At 39.0% G+C, this 15,883-nt stretch overlaps 1 protein-coding gene across 1 annotated transcript in view; it reads left to right on the top strand.

Annotated features, from left to right (window-relative positions):
• The window catches only part of LOC307134802 (NLR family CARD domain-containing protein 3-like), a 38,830-nt gene extending 24,199 nt beyond the window's left edge, over window positions 1-14,631 (top strand). Inside the window, exons 6-8 of the mRNA XM_079830798.1 lie at window positions 12,754-12,927; window positions 13,009-13,055; window positions 13,753-14,631. Of these exons, the coding sequence (XP_079686924.1) occupies window positions 12,754-12,927; window positions 13,009-13,055; window positions 13,753-14,348 (817 nt within the window). The 3' untranslated portion in view covers window positions 14,349-14,631. The remainder of the gene's footprint in view (window positions 1-12,753; window positions 12,928-13,008; window positions 13,056-13,752) is intronic.
• Window positions 14,632-15,883: the final 1,252 nt, after the last annotated feature.

Genomic DNA, 15,883 nt, shown 5'->3' on the forward strand with positions numbered 1-15,883 from the left:
TAATAAGATTTACTTTAAAGGTCCCATGGCATGAAATTTTCATTTTATGAGGTTTTTCAACATTAATATGAGTTCCCCTAGCCTGAATATTGTCCCCAAGTGGATAGAAATGTTGATCGGTGTAAAACCGAGTTGTGGCTGTCTTTCTCTGCCTTTGTGAAAATGACAGGCCAGACTAGCCAATCCTGAAGTCTCCTGGTTTGACGTCCAAGCAGGAGCGGTTTCCTCCCTTTCCTCCGCCCAGAGAATCTGGCACGCCCAAGCAAACGCTCGTCGAGAGATCATTGCATCATTGCTTGTGAACGAGTGAACGCTGGCAGTTTCTCAGTGTTTGGATGTACAAATGAAAACAGAAGTCTTTTTTCAGTTCCTTCTGATCTGTGATCAGTGATTTCTGATGTGTAGCTAATTATTTATTATTCGTGCACACGCTGCGGCTTCTCTCTCTCCAGACAGAACGGTGTTTTCGTGTTTTATATCTTGTGAGTCAGTGTTTTTGTACGTCCTCGTCGCGTCTATCGGTTCTAAAATGTGCATACAGTCATGAGTTTCTGCTCAACATCAGCAGAGATAAACCTCACACACGCCGAAGCTCGGCCTTCAACATCCCCGACCCACAGTACTGCATCTGGCCCACAGCGGAGGCACCAAACGCGGCGTGAGATTAAGCAGAAGGGGGGTAAGGGTGAGCATATCCGGGCTAGCCAGCCTAGCCCCACAATAAACTGGATTACATCCGATTACTGCTGTTGTGTCTTTGTTTGCGCGGTGTACTCAACGCGCGTCACTGACGCTTTTATTTTATTTTAAAAATAATGCCATTATCAACACTTACTTTTAACTCGTTCATCTCGACAGCTGTAATGGTACTTTGCATGTGTTACAAAGTTGGTAGAATAATGATGAAGAGGACTCGGTGTGACTGGGACTCGTGTTTATTCAGAACTCTCAGATACAAACACAATAAACTCGCGCTGACTGACAGCGCTCTCATAACTCAGTAGTTACTATAAATAACTTTGTTAGCAATCGCTGAGCTCAGTCTCTGATACATTAGTGATGTCCGGTTCGCGAACGATCTTTCTTTTGAACCAGTTCTTTTTAGTGAACCGAATCAGTTCACCAAATCGGACTGAATCGTTCTAAACGGTTCGCGTCTCCAGTCAGCGCTGATCCATAATTTACTAAAGTTACTAACTTTCTGACATGAGTGACAGTCCCTCCGACTAGAAATAGACTAATAACCTAAAGTATATGCTGTAACTAAAACAGTTCAGACATGCTGAGAACTGATGTGAAGTGAACTCAGGTCCATCCGTCTCCCTGGCAGACTCGTGCCTGCTCGTGCCTCGTTAAACCACGCCCCCTCCGCTCATATAAAATGCAAAAATGTCAGCCAATCACAACAGTGGGTGTTTTTACTGAAGTCTCACAGCAGACACGCCTCTTGAAGCAGGGCATTCAAGCCACAGGGCAAACAGCAGTATAGAAAAAATGCCTTTTATTTCTAAATTATGACATTTTATGATGTAAAAGTCATACTAACAATATAAGTACAGCTCAGGAAACATTATAAAATAATAGAAAAATGCCATGCCATGGGACCTTTAAAATTACAAAGAATAATGTTAAATTGTTAGTATGGACATAAACCTTTAATACAATGAGCTAAATATTTTATTACAGATTATTTCTGTCATTTTACATACATTTGTATGTAATTTATGAAAACAGAAAAATAATACAATGATGTTCCTGTATAAAAAATGAGAATTACTGTAATTTGTCATTAATGATATAATCCTTAAAATAACAGTCAAGTTGTTTATTTACAGATATTGTTTGTATAGATAATGTATAAATAATACATTGATTTCCATGTATAAAAAACAGAGTTACTCTAATTTGTCATTAATGATAAAATAATGGTCAAGTTCTTAATTTACAGACATTGTTTGTAATTTTACATGAATTTGTATGTAATTTATGAAAACAGAAAAATACTGTATAAATAATAGGGTAATTTCCCTGTATAAAAAATGAGAATTAGGCTACTGTAATTTTTCATTAATGATAAAATAATAGTCAAGTTGTTAATTTACAGATATTGTTTGTAATTTTACATGAATTTGTATGTTATTTATGAAAACAGAAAATAATACAGTGATGTTCCTGTATAAAAAATGAGAATTACTGTAATTTGTCATTAATGATATAATCCTTAAAATAACAGTCAAGTTGTTTATTTAGATATTGTTTGTAAATGTACATCGTTTTAAACATAATTCAAAATTACAAGAAAATACTGTAAAAAAACAGAAGTTTTTAACAGTGTAACCTTATTGTTTGCACCTCTATTGCGTCACCTCATCTATTGTGAGTGGTGGATTTCAAACCTCAAAACGCCCCTTTTTTGCATCTTGTTAACGTTAAGGATCTTGGAGTGACACTTTTTGTTAACAGTTGCAGAGCTGAAAGATCTGCTTGTGTTTCTGTGTTTCTTGAGCAAGTGAATCCCGCTTCTTTTTTATTCCATATTTTTATTTTGAGCATATCAGTTTTTGGTGTTTTTTAAACAAACTTTTTTATATTCCACATTTCATCTCCTTTTTATTTAATGTTATTATTGCCTGCAATTTGTAAAACTTTGCAAAAATTGTTTGGGGATAGTCTAAAATGTTTGGTTAATTATCCTTTGTTAATTCCATTACATTTCTTTGTTTATTTCATTACATATTCAGATTTTTTTGTGAACGTATATGTTCAGACAGGGTTTTTATTTTGTACTGTTCTTATAAAAAATATTTGATTAAGAGACTCTTTTCATGCACTGGGTTTAAGGCCCTGACACACCATTCTGATGGTTTGGCTCAGACCCAGGCAACGTGAACCAACCCCACAGTCGGCTGTAGTCATTGCTAGTTCGGTTTAGTGCTTCAGGGCCTTAAGAATTTATTTTTCTGTACAAAAAGCTTGTTTGCTGTAGCCTACAGTAGACCAGAGATAATTCTCAATCCTGAAGTCCTCCCTCTGAGAACAGCCAGCACTAGTGTCAGTCATTAACATATGAAAGGTCTTCTTCACACCTAACAGTCTTCAGTCCTAGCACACCCAGCAGTGTTTCAGCTGTATATGTCCGTGAAATTTCACGGATTCCTGTATACGTCCGCATATGTGAGGTTTCCGGGTTTTTCTGGAAATATACTGTTCCATGTTACTCTGATCCGCTTTTTCCCACATACATCCGGTAAACATCAAATTACACAGGAGTATACCATGCCTGGATAGTGCCGGATTTCAGTGTTTTCATGCAGTGTAAGCTGAAGTAGGGGTGGGCGATATCTCGATATTTAAAATATATCGAGATATTTTTTAAACACGATATGGATTTTGACATATCGTATATATCGATATATTGTTTATATTTAATTCTGAATCCGCCACTTTGCTTGTTTGCCTTCTCTGTGCTGTGCTCGCGCCCGCTCGCTCGCCCCCTGCCTCCTTGCTTTTGTTCCCCCTCCCCTCGTGTGTTGTCATGGCGGCGTCCGCAACCAGCTCGGAGGCTACAGAACTCGTCTTAAAAACAACTGGCTCCATTATATGGAGATACTTCGGTTTTAAGGCGTCGGACGAACAGCAGACAGATGTCTACTGCCATGAATGCCGACAGTTGGTTCTCAAACACTTGATCCAAGATACAGTTTACCAAGGCAGCAGTACACTACGGCGAGAGAGCGGCTTGCTTGCTGGAGAAGGTTACTTACTATGCCCTTGATTTGAGTTGTTTTATTTTTGAATGAAAATTCATTATTTGCATGCATTTTAAAGCCTTGCGCGTAGGGCACCATGCGCTTTCCCGAGCGCGCGCACTAAAAGCCTGTCAAACAAGATTACTGGACTAAATCTTGATTACTGGTTAACATAAACACATTCGGTTATGTCTAAAGTGAAAGTAAAATCGGCGTGTGTCTGTATATTAGATGCGGGAAAGTCTTAAATTGACAGCAGGGCAGCCGAGTGAACACGCTGCCGCTTGTCCTTAAAGGGACAGTTCACTCTAAAATGATGTCATTATTTACTCACACTAATGTTGTTCCAAACCTGTATTAATTTCTTCTGTTGAACACAGACAGCTGATGGTAGCGATTGGCATTCATATTATTATTTCCTACAATGGGGACCAGCAACTGTTTGGTTTCCAATATTCTTCAAAATATATGTTATGTCCAACAGAAGAAAGAACTTTATTCAGGTTTAAAACAACTTGAGCGCGAGTAATCAATGACAGAATTTTCATTTTTGAGTGAACTATGTCTTTTGTTATCTGACAAAATCACTCACGTCTCTTGACTGAAAAACTAATACAGTAGCTTTAATAAGAATCAATGTATATTTTATAGGGAAGTCTATGTAGTGTTTTATTGTTACATTTATTAATTCAATTTCATACTTAAATGCTGCTGTACTGCTCTGAGCTGCCAGTGTAAATCTTTATAAATATATATTTATTTTATATTATACAGTATACTAGGAATGTGTACAAGGTTTTTTAAAAGTAAAGTTTTAAGTTTAAGTAAGGTTTTCAAGTCTTTTAAGTAAAATAAAGAAAGTATTGCAATAAAAATTTTTTATTTTTTCCTCCTTAAGCTCTTGATGTTCGGCTAAGAATAGAATAGCAAAAATCTGATGCGACTAGCCATCAGAACCGAACCGAAAACCGTGGTAAAAAAAACCGAGGTATGTATTGAACTGTGGACTTACTGTATTGTTGCATCCCTACTTTGTTCCTACATGAACTGCCTACCTCTTTGCACTTCAATAAAAAAAAAAGACTGTGGTATTTGGCACATTTGTTTTTGCAGTAGTTTTTGGGGGGTTATTTTTCCTGTAAAGATATCGAGATGTATATCGTATGTCGAGATATAGCAAAATATATTGAGATATATTTTTTGCTCCATATCGCCCAGCCCTAAGCTGAAGAACCGTGATCTCCGATCCCTCAGGCGGCACTGCATCAAGAATCGTCATTCATCTATAAGCGATATCACCACATGGGCTCAGGACTACTTTGGCAAACCTTTGTCAAGTACCACAATACCTAGTTACATCCACAAATGCCAGTTAAAACTATACTTTGCCAAAAAGAAGCCCTATGTTAACAGTGTCCAGAAGCGCCGTCGACTTCTCTGGGCTCGGAGGCATCTGGGATGGACCATCACACAGTGGAAACGTGTACTGTGGTCAGATGAATCAGTATTTCAGGTATTTTTTGGGAGGAATGGACGCCGTGTGCTCTGGACCAAAGAAGAAAAGGATCATCCAGACTTATACCAGCAACAAGTCCAAAAGCCAGGGTCTGTCATGGTATGGGGTTGTGTCAGTGCCCTTGGCAAAGGTAACTTGCACTTCTGTGAAGGCACCATTAATGCTGAAAAGTACATAGAGATTTTGGAGCATAATATGCTGCCTTCAAGAAGACATCTTTTCCAGGGACGTCCATGCATATTTCAACAAGACAATGCAAAACCACATTCTGCACACATTACAAAGTCCTGGCTGCGGAGGAAGAGGGTACGGGTACTTGACTGGCCTGCCTCAGTCCCGACCTGTCTCCAATAGAGAATGTGTGGCGCATTTTGAAGCGCAAAATGCGACAACGAAGACCCCGTACTGTTGCCTACCTTAAGACTTGTTTGCAGGAAGAATGGGACAAAATTACACCTGAAACACTTCATCACTTGGTGTCTTCAGTCCCTAAACGTCTTTTAAGTGTTGTGAAAAGGAATGGCAACATTACAAAGTGGTAAATGCTTTACTGTCCCAACTTTTTTTGAAATGTGTTGCAGGTCTGAATGACAGGAAAGGATGCATATTTACAAATTACATGAAGTTGACCAGACAAAACATGAAATATTTTGTGTTCATATTGTCTGCAATGAAATACAAGTCAAAGTAAATTTAGAAAGCACTTCTTTTTTTTTTTTGCGTTTTCCATACTGTCCCAACTTTTTCTGATTTGGGGTTGTACTACAAGCAAATCATCCATGTAAATTTGGAGTTAATTTGGCTCATTTTGGATTTCATTTACTACCTCTAGAATTTGGCCTAGGGATTTATCATGAAAGTGCATCTCAACTGTTGGATCATCAGGTCCTACAAAAATATGGAGCTGTGATAGCGTCATATTCCTATAGGTAGACATAGAGAGACAGCTGATGTGAGCTTGAATGACGTGACCTGCCTGAACAAACACTACACTTGATATATAGAGAACATTACTCAAGAGTCAGTAGCCTGGACTTCCGGTTTGAGTGATGTAGACAGTGGACGCGCGCGTACGAGCCTCCCGATGACTTTAAATTAAATAACAGTAATTGCAATCCACAACAGGTCAGACACGCACTACGGGTCTATAATAGAAGTGCGACTTCAAAAATGCCTAGCTCTAAAGCAAAAATTGACCAAGATTCAAAGAAAACCTCGATAAGCAGCAAGTTAGCTAAAATGGCGGCGGCCGCACCGGAGGCCAACGAGGAATTCTCTATGAGTACGCTGACTATGGAGCTTGAAAAACAGTGCAAATACCTCAAAGAGGACATGAGTGCGTTAATCAAATCCTCCCTAGCACCAATCCAGCTTTCCATAGAAATTTTTCCATTCCATTCCTTTCCATTCAAGAAACTGTGGATACGTTTGGAAGGCGTCTCACAAACGTGGAAACAACGGCTGGGGATAACTTCGAGGCCCTTGCTAAAGCGGAGACAGACATCGCTGCGCTAAAAGCAACCAACGAAGTGCTGTTAGACCGCTTAGACAACCTGGAAAATTGTTCACGCAGGGCAAATCTTCGGATCATAAATGTTCCAGAGGATAGCGAAATCGGAAAGGACATGATCAAGTTCACCTCGGATCTGCTAAAAGATGTTCTGGGAGACCAGGTGTTCGAGAAGCCACCAGAACTGGAGAGAGCACACCGCGCATTGGCGCCCAAACCCAGGGACGGTTTCCAGGAGAAGGAACGAGCTTTGCGCTGGGCCAGGCAACACAAACTGCAGTACCAAGGGACAACGGTCAGAATATACCCTGATCTAAGCGCGGCACTTTCTAAGAAGCGTGCTGCCTTCAAGAACATTAAAACAATGTTATATCAGAAAGGGATCCGTTTCAGATTTCTCTATCCTGCCCGCCTGCGATTCACACACGATGGGGAAACCTTCACTTTCGAGTCAGCATCCGAAGCCGAAAACTTTTTCAAACAACGGATCGACGTGACTGCCGCTACCGAGTAACGTTAATCTTTGTTTACTACAGCCTAAATAACTGATTTAAAGGGCTAGGAATGCTTTACACAAGAGAGGAATACTTTCACTTTCGAGTCAGCACCTGAAGCCAAAAGACTTTCTCAAACGCGACTGCTGCTGCCGGGGAGTAACGTTATTCATTGATAACTAACGTTACAGGCTAAATGACTGAATGAAAGGTATGCACACACGTCTACTGCTGTGAAAGTTTTTTTTTCTTTCTTCTTTACTATGACGGAGTACTTACTTGTCACTGTTTGGGAGGACAATGTTATCAAAAACGCCGGTGAATGGACTGATAATGACAGTCTACGGTTTTGCTCGGGATCGTTTTGTCAAAAACATCGGAAGATGGACTATAAGTGACCTCCCCCAAACTTTTCTTTTTTCTCAATTTTACTTTCTATTTCACTTATTTTTTTTCTGTGTGCCTGTCTGAAAATAGTTCATATTTACACACTGTTATGATGTTGAAGGATAAGTCCTCGGTTGGCTCAACAGTTGAGCAGTTAGTTACGAGTTACTGGGAGTGCAATTGGGTGATAGGAGTCCTGCAGCTTGTCTCAGTTGGGGAGGCAAACATAGGAAAGAGTGTTTTAATGTTCATGGGTTGGTTAACTGCCGCATTGATCGTTTGTTTGTTTTGTTTCTTGTTTTTCTTCATTAGACTTTTTTTTCTTTTTTCTCATCCCATCATAGTGAACTATTTCCAACTTTTTGAGCAGAGGAATGTCCGGAAAGTCATGTATTAGATTTACATCATGGGATGTTAAAGGTCTTAATGGTCCTGTAAAGAGGTCAAAAATATTTTCTCATCTTAAGCGTCTTAAATCCGATATAATCTTCCTCCAAGAGACACATTTACTCAATTCAGACCATCTTCGGCTGCAGAAACCATGGGTGGGACACATTTTCCATTCTAAATTCAATGCTAAGGCAAGAGGAACAGCTATAATAATACACAAAAAAATTCAGTTTTCTGCCTCTAATGTTATTGCTGATCCTCAGGGCCGTTATATCATGGTGTCTGGGAAACTATTTAACACCCAGGTCTTGCTGGTGAATATATATGGCCCCAATTGGGACGATAAGAATTTTGTACTTAAGTTGATTGCGGCTTTACCCAGCTTTAACACACACTACCTGATTTTAGGTGGTGATCTAAACTGTGTAATGGACCCAAATTTGGACCGTTCCAACCCGAAACCACAGGTCCCTTCAAAAATGGCGAGTGAAATGTTAGCCTTTTTTAACCAGACTGGCTGTGTAGACCCCTGGCGTTTCTACAATCCCCATAATAAGGTTTTTTCTTATTTCTCACATGTACACCATTGCTATTCGAGAATTGATTATTTCTTCATAGACAAAAACCTCCTCCCTTCAGTAAAGGGAGTGGAATACTCCGCTATCGTAGAGTCCGATCATGCGCCCTTACTGTTAGATCTCTCCTTTCCATCTAACTTCTCAAACTGCATATGGCGACTAAAGTCATTACTGCTGTCAGACAAATCATTTTGTCAACATGTATCCTCTTCAATTGACAACTTTTTACAATTTAACTCAACAGAGCAAATCTCCCCCACTCTTCTTTGGGAGACATTAAAAGTAGTGCTTAGGGGGGACATTATATCTTACACAGCATTTATCAACAGAGAGCGAGAAAGGAAAAGGCAACAGTTAATTGAGAGAATTTCCAAAATTTATATTCAGTACTCTTCTTCTCCTACACCAGAACTTCTCAAAGAAAGGATTGATCTTCAGACCAAATATAATTTAATTTCATCAAGCCAAGCAGAACAGCTTATTCTTCGGTCACAGGGTTTTTTCTATGAACATGGTGACAAGGCTGGTCGACTCTTAGCCCATCAACTTAAATCAAGGTCTTCAGCACAACATATTTCCCAAATTGCAGATGAGACTGGAGATCTAACCATTGATCCCCTTACTATTAATAACATTTTTATGAACTTTTATTCCAGCCTTTATAAATCAGAAACCCCTAAAGATCAATCTAAATTGGTAGAGTTTTTTGATCAAATAAATGTTCCCACTATTTCATTAGAATATAAAAAAGACTTAGATCATCCCCTCCAGCTGCAAGAAATATCTGCAGCCTTGCAAAGTGGCAAGACCCCGGGGCCCGACGGCTTCCCGATTGAATTCTATAAGAAGTTTTCTTCTAAATTAGCTCCACTCCTGCTCAAAATGTTTGAACACTCTCCATCTCAAGGAGCTCTGCCAAAGTCCCTTACTGAAGCACTGATTACACTATTATTGAAGCCTGAGAAAGATCCAACACAATGTAGCTTATATCGACCAATCTCTTTGCTAAATGCAGATGTTAAAATTTTAGCTAAATTACTAGCTCTCCGATTAGAGTCTCCCTTAGTTAATATCATTTCAGCTAATCAGACAGGTTTCATAAAAGGTCGGCACATTTTCTCTAACATCCGTCGCCTCTTAAATGTTCTTTACACCCCTTCATCCCAGGACACCCCCGAAATTGTAATATCACTAGATGCCGAAAAGGCATTTGATCGGGTGGAATGGGACTACCTTTTTTTTGCTATGGATAGGTTTGGATTCGGCCCAAGATTTATAGAGTGGATCCGTCTCCTTTATACTTATATAAAAAAAAAATTTGTCAAGGGGTACTAGACAGGGATGCCCACTTAGCCCCCTTCTGTTTACAATCGCAATCGAACCACTATCTCTGATATTAAAATCCACACCTTCATTTCATGGCATAAACAGATGGGGTGTAGAACATAAGCTCTCATTATATGCGGATGACTTGCTTCTTTACATTTCAGATCCTCTATCATGTATAAATGATATTATCCAAATTCTGCACAATTTTGGGACTTTCTCGGGCTACAAATTGAATATTACTTAAAGTGAATGCATGCCTGTTAACACACTTGCTAGGCAAATACCCGACTCTGTGTTTCCCTTTCGCTTGGCAAGATCTGGGTTTAAATATCTAGGTATCAATATTGCACACACCTTTTAAAGGACTATATGAAAATAATTTTACTCCTCTTTTGATTAAACTCAAATCTGATCTTCAAAAAAATCTAACCCTAGCTGGCAGGGTGAACTGTGTTAAAATGACAGTTCTTCCAAGATTCTTATATCTATTCCAGTGCCTTCCCATCTTTCTACCCAAAGCCTTTTTTAATAGATTAGAAAAATCTATTTCCAGTTTTATATGGGATGGGAAAACTCCTAGGATTCGGAAAGAGTTTTTGCAGGAAAATAGGAGAGATGGTGGGTTAGCTCTACCTAATTTTTTATATTACTATTGGGCGGCTCAAGTTCAAAAAATAGTCTACTGGATGCACTCATCAGGAACTAATGATTGGTGTGAAACAGAATCTAAATCCTGCACAGCAACCTCTTTACAAGCCCTAGTTACATCTAGCCTACCTATTAAAACAGCACAATATACATCGAATCCGGTTGTTCATTCTACTCTTAAAATATGGACTCAGTTACGCCAACACTTGCAGTTAAGACAAGCACTTCTGTCTCAAAGTCCAGTATGCAATAACCACAAATTTGTCCCCGCCAAACTCGACTCTGCATTTAAACAATGGCAAGAAAAGGGCATTGCTCAGTTTAGTGTTCTCTATATTGATGGTCTTTTTGCTAGTTTTAATGATCTGTGTTCCAAGTTCAATCTTAATCAATGCTGACCTTTTTCGTTACTTTCAAATACGTCATTTTGTGAACGCCCAAAGCCCATCATTTCCATACACGCCATCCAAGTCTCCTGCAGACTCTCTGTTTGAAGTTCCCTCCCACCTACAAGGTTTTATTTCAAGAATATATACAATTCTTTTGGCTTTAAAAAGTGTAGGAACGGACAAGATTAAAAGTGGCTGGGAGATAGAGCTTGGCACAGTATTTTCTGAGGAATTTTGGAGAAGTGCCCGAAGTAGAGTGAACGGTAGCACCTCCTGTGCCCGACTGAATTTAATACAGTTCAAGGTTCTGGACCACATTCACCTAAGCAGAACACGGATTGCTTCTTTTAATCCTTCTTTCGACAAGACCTGTATAAGATGTCACAATGGAGAAGCAGATCTGACTCATATGTTCTGGGCATGCCCCAAACTTAATATCTATTGGTCAACCATATTTGACACACTTTCCAAAGTATGTGAAATACAATTGAAGCCATGTGCTGAATTTGCTATTTTTGGCGCCCCAGGTGATAAAACAAGTCTGACTCAGAGACTAAATATTCTGGCTTTTGCATCCTTATTGGCTCGCAGAAGGATTCTATTGCATTGGAAATCTGCAGTCCCACCTAAGGCATCTCAATGGCTTCAGGATTTGATGTTGTACCTACATTTGGAAAAGATTAAATATTCAATTAGAGGTTCTCAGAAATTCTTTCATGTCTGGCAACCATTATTATCATATTTCTCATCCATAAATGTACTTCCTGATGAGTAACAATATTTAAATGTATACTGTAACCTTTTCTTTTTCATAGACCTCCCTATTTGGTGATTTCGTGGTGTTTGATGCTTGGTACCTTTGTAAATAAGCATGGTGTATGTTGCTCATTGATGCACCACTTTTACACCTTTTGATTGTGGTATCCAACCATATATTTATTATTATTTCTATTTTATTTACTTTTTTATTTATTTACTTTTTTTTGTATATTTTTGTTTATTTATTTTATTTATTTTTGTTTTTTTTCCTAGTATTTAAACTTTGTAAACATGTACTATAACTGGTTAATTATTGTCTAAGGCAGTTTGTTCAGGGGTGGTTGGGGAGGGTTTAAAAAAAATGTCAAAACACAGTACCTGTACAAGTAACAGCTTTTGTCATTGGAATAAAATATATTTAAAAAAAAATACAAGAGTCAGTAGCCTTAGAAGCTTTCTCTTCTTAAGTAGATGTTTATTAGTCTAAATTTTTTCACTGGAGTTAGCTTCACTGGAATGACACCAAGCAAGGAGTAATGTGATACGCTTAGTGGTCTTAAATGAAGGGCCGTTTACACTTTAAAGAGACATGACAACTAGCCTTAAAGCACTTTAGTTACAGGAATGATTGTAAATAATTAATTAATTCACGGAATTTACTGTTTCTTAGTTTTGTGAATTTAATCAGATTTGTCTTTGTCATCTTTACTAAAATACAAATATCTGGTGGACCCCCTAAGTATATTTTTTTACCTCTTAAAGGGGGTCTCCCTAATGCCTTTTGGAGAGATCCCGGATCACACCAGCACCCCCCCCCCTCAATTCAAGCACTTCCTTTAACACACACACAGTCCTATCAGAATCAAAGCACATTTAAAACCTCATCAAATTAAATATCACAGTGAAACACCATCATTCATAGAAATGTAAATGTGAACCATGGACTGCATGTAAGCTTACATTTCTGATGTATTTATTATTAAATTACTGCTGTAATTCTGTAGGTTGTCGGGCTGTATGGTGACACAGGAAGGCTGCGGTTTTGTGTCTTCAGCTCTGAGTTCAACCCCCTCACACCTGAGAGAGCTGGATCTGAGCTACAATCACCCAGGGGATTCAGGAGTCAAGCTACTCTACGACAAACTGGAGGATCCAAACTGCTCACTGCAGAGACTCAAGTGCGTCAAACACTGATACTGACATACTGAACACGTGTGCATGATGCATATCTAAATTATTGTTTGTTTGTGTGTTTATAGTGTGGAGCATGGAGGGGAGATCAGGATCACAGCAGGACCACAAAAGTGTAGGTCTACAAACACACACAGAGACACACACATGTTGGGTTTCAATGTTTTATGGGGACTTTCCATAGATGTAATGATTTTTATACTGTACAAACTGTATCCCCTACACTAATCCTACCCTTATACCCCCTACACAGACGCACACTCTCTCTCACACACACACACACACACACACACACACACACACATACACACACAAACACACACACGTTTGTTTCAAGTCAAGTCACCTTTATATATAGCACTTTTACACTACAGATGGTTTCAAAGCCACTTTGCAGTGATAACAGGAAAATAACACTTAAATGATGCAAACAGTCATTATCCGGGTGAAATTAGTTAAGTTGATTCATTTTTGTTCAATGACTATGTAAAGTACATCAATTATTAAATGAGTTCAATTTAGCTATAAAACAGCTCTGGATGAAACGGTGATATCATCATCCAGCTAAGTCCAATAGTGAAGATAGAAATATTGCTGAATATTAAGTTTCACTATATTAGTGAGGACATTGCTTATTCATCTAATAAGTTGATTATTTATTTTTATGATTGATAAACTGTTTTTCTCATGGAGACCAAATGGTCAGAAAAACATTTTTGTCCCCATAACATAGGGTTTACCAGAACCACAAACATACACGCACACTCGCCTAGTGACTGTTGTTCTAGATGTTTCTCTCTTCTTGTGTTCAGATGCCTGTGATCTCACACTGGATCCAAACACAGCACACACTCTTCTTGTTCTGTCTGAGGAGAACAGGAAGGTGATGCGTGTGTTTGAGCATCAGCCGTATCCTGATCATCCAGAGAGATTTGATGTATGTCCTCAGGTTCTGTGTGGAGAGAGTCTGACTGGACGCTGTTACTGGGAGGCTGAATGGAGTGGATGTGCTGGTATATCAGTGACATATAAAGGAATCAGCAGGAAAGGAGGGAGTCGTGACTCTGTGTTTGGATACAATGACAAATCCTGGAGTCTGTCCTGCTCTGATTACAGAATCACTATCTGGCACGATAAGAACTTCATTGTTATACCTTTTGTCCGTTCATCCTCTAAGAGAGCAGGAGTGTGTGTGGACGTGTCGGCCGGCACTCTGTCCTTCTACAGCGTCTCTGACACACACAATCTCACGCACTTACACACATTTAATACCACATTCACTGAACCCCTCTGTGCTGGATTTAGGGTTTATTATCATGAGTCTTCAGTGTCTCTGTGTCAGATTAAAACAACAGACACACACACACTTGTAAATCCTCTTTATGTTCACATGCACACAGAGTCATAAATCTGTTCAGCTACATCTAATTGTTTTGATAGCATTTTATTTTTGTAGATTTAGAATATATGTTAATGTGGTATCACTGTAGCAATGTTACACATTCCTATTTATTTTTTTATGTTATTGTTATTATTATTATTATTAGGAATAAATCACATCTCCTGATAGTGTTTTTTTTTCGCACACGCTGTCTGCTCAGATTTACCCAGGCTTCGATGAATGTGAACTACAGAAGACGTGGGCTACATAAATTGTAACAGGGTTACTCTGGATTAAACAGGCTTTAGGCAAAAGCATGCAATATATTTCTTACACTCACAGGTTTGAGATTCATTTAGGTTTTATGGTAACAGGTTCTCTTCTAACCGTAATAACTTTGTTAATATTAATATTTTCTTATTTCTTATGCTTCACTTTTGACTATTCTTGTGTAAGACTGCATTTTATAACTTCTTTCCGCTATTTTATGTGCTCATAATGGGCATACCTAGATAAAACAAGTAGTAGTCCTTCGACACACTGACAAACTCACACAAACATTTCTTGTTTTCATATTTATTGAAATGCCATATATGGCAAGTTTTGATTTTTAGTAGTATGATTGTACTGTTGTCCTGGGTCTCATCTCCAACAACAATGAGACGGCATACTTGGACGAAGTGGAGCAACTGACATCATGGTGCCAGGACAACTGTCTCTCTCTGAATGTTAACAAGACCAAAGAACTGATTGTGGACTTCAGGAAGAGACAGCATCGGTCATACTCCCCTCTCATGATCAGCGGGACACCGGTAGAGAGAGTGAGCAGCTTCAAATACCTGGGTGTGAACATCTCCGAGGATCTGACCTGGACTACACACATCCAGACACAGGTGAAAAAAGCCAGGCAAAGACTGTACCACCTGCGCCAGCTGAGGAAATTCAGGGTTTCACCAGCCATCCTGAAAACTTTCTATCGAGGGGCGATAGAAAGTGTCCTGACTCAGTGCATCACAGCGTGGTACGGGAACAGCACCAGTCACGACTGCAAAGCCCTGCAAAGAGTGGTGCGCTTATCCGAGCGCATCTCAGGCTCAGCTCTCCCGTCTCTGCAGGACATCTTCACCAAACGCTGCAGAGGTAGAGCTACTAAAATCATCAGAGACATTAATCACCCTGCAAACTCTCACTTCACCCTGCTGCCATCTGGTAAGCGCTTCCGTAGCCTGATGGCAAAGACTGAAAGACTCAGGAGGAGTTTCTTCCCCCAGGCCATCAGACTCCTGAACTCAGTCACGTGACTTCACTTCACCCCGCACACGCATAAACATCCAGTTTAAACATTAACATCCATATACTGCCATTGCACTGCACTTTACGTTCCTATTGTTACTGTGTAACAACCTGTAATAAACCTTGCACATTATACTTCTTTATATATACATATATATATATTTTATGTTAACCACTTATTTTTAAGTCTACAGTTTATCTCACTTATCATATCCACATATTTTTTATATTTTTATTTTATCTTATTTCCATTTTTATCTTTACTTGAT

Source organism: Gobio gobio, assembly GCF_949357685.1.
Source record: "Gobio gobio genome assembly, chromosome: 12".
NCBI classification, from domain to species: Eukaryota; Metazoa; Chordata; class Actinopteri; order Cypriniformes; family Gobionidae; genus Gobio; species Gobio gobio.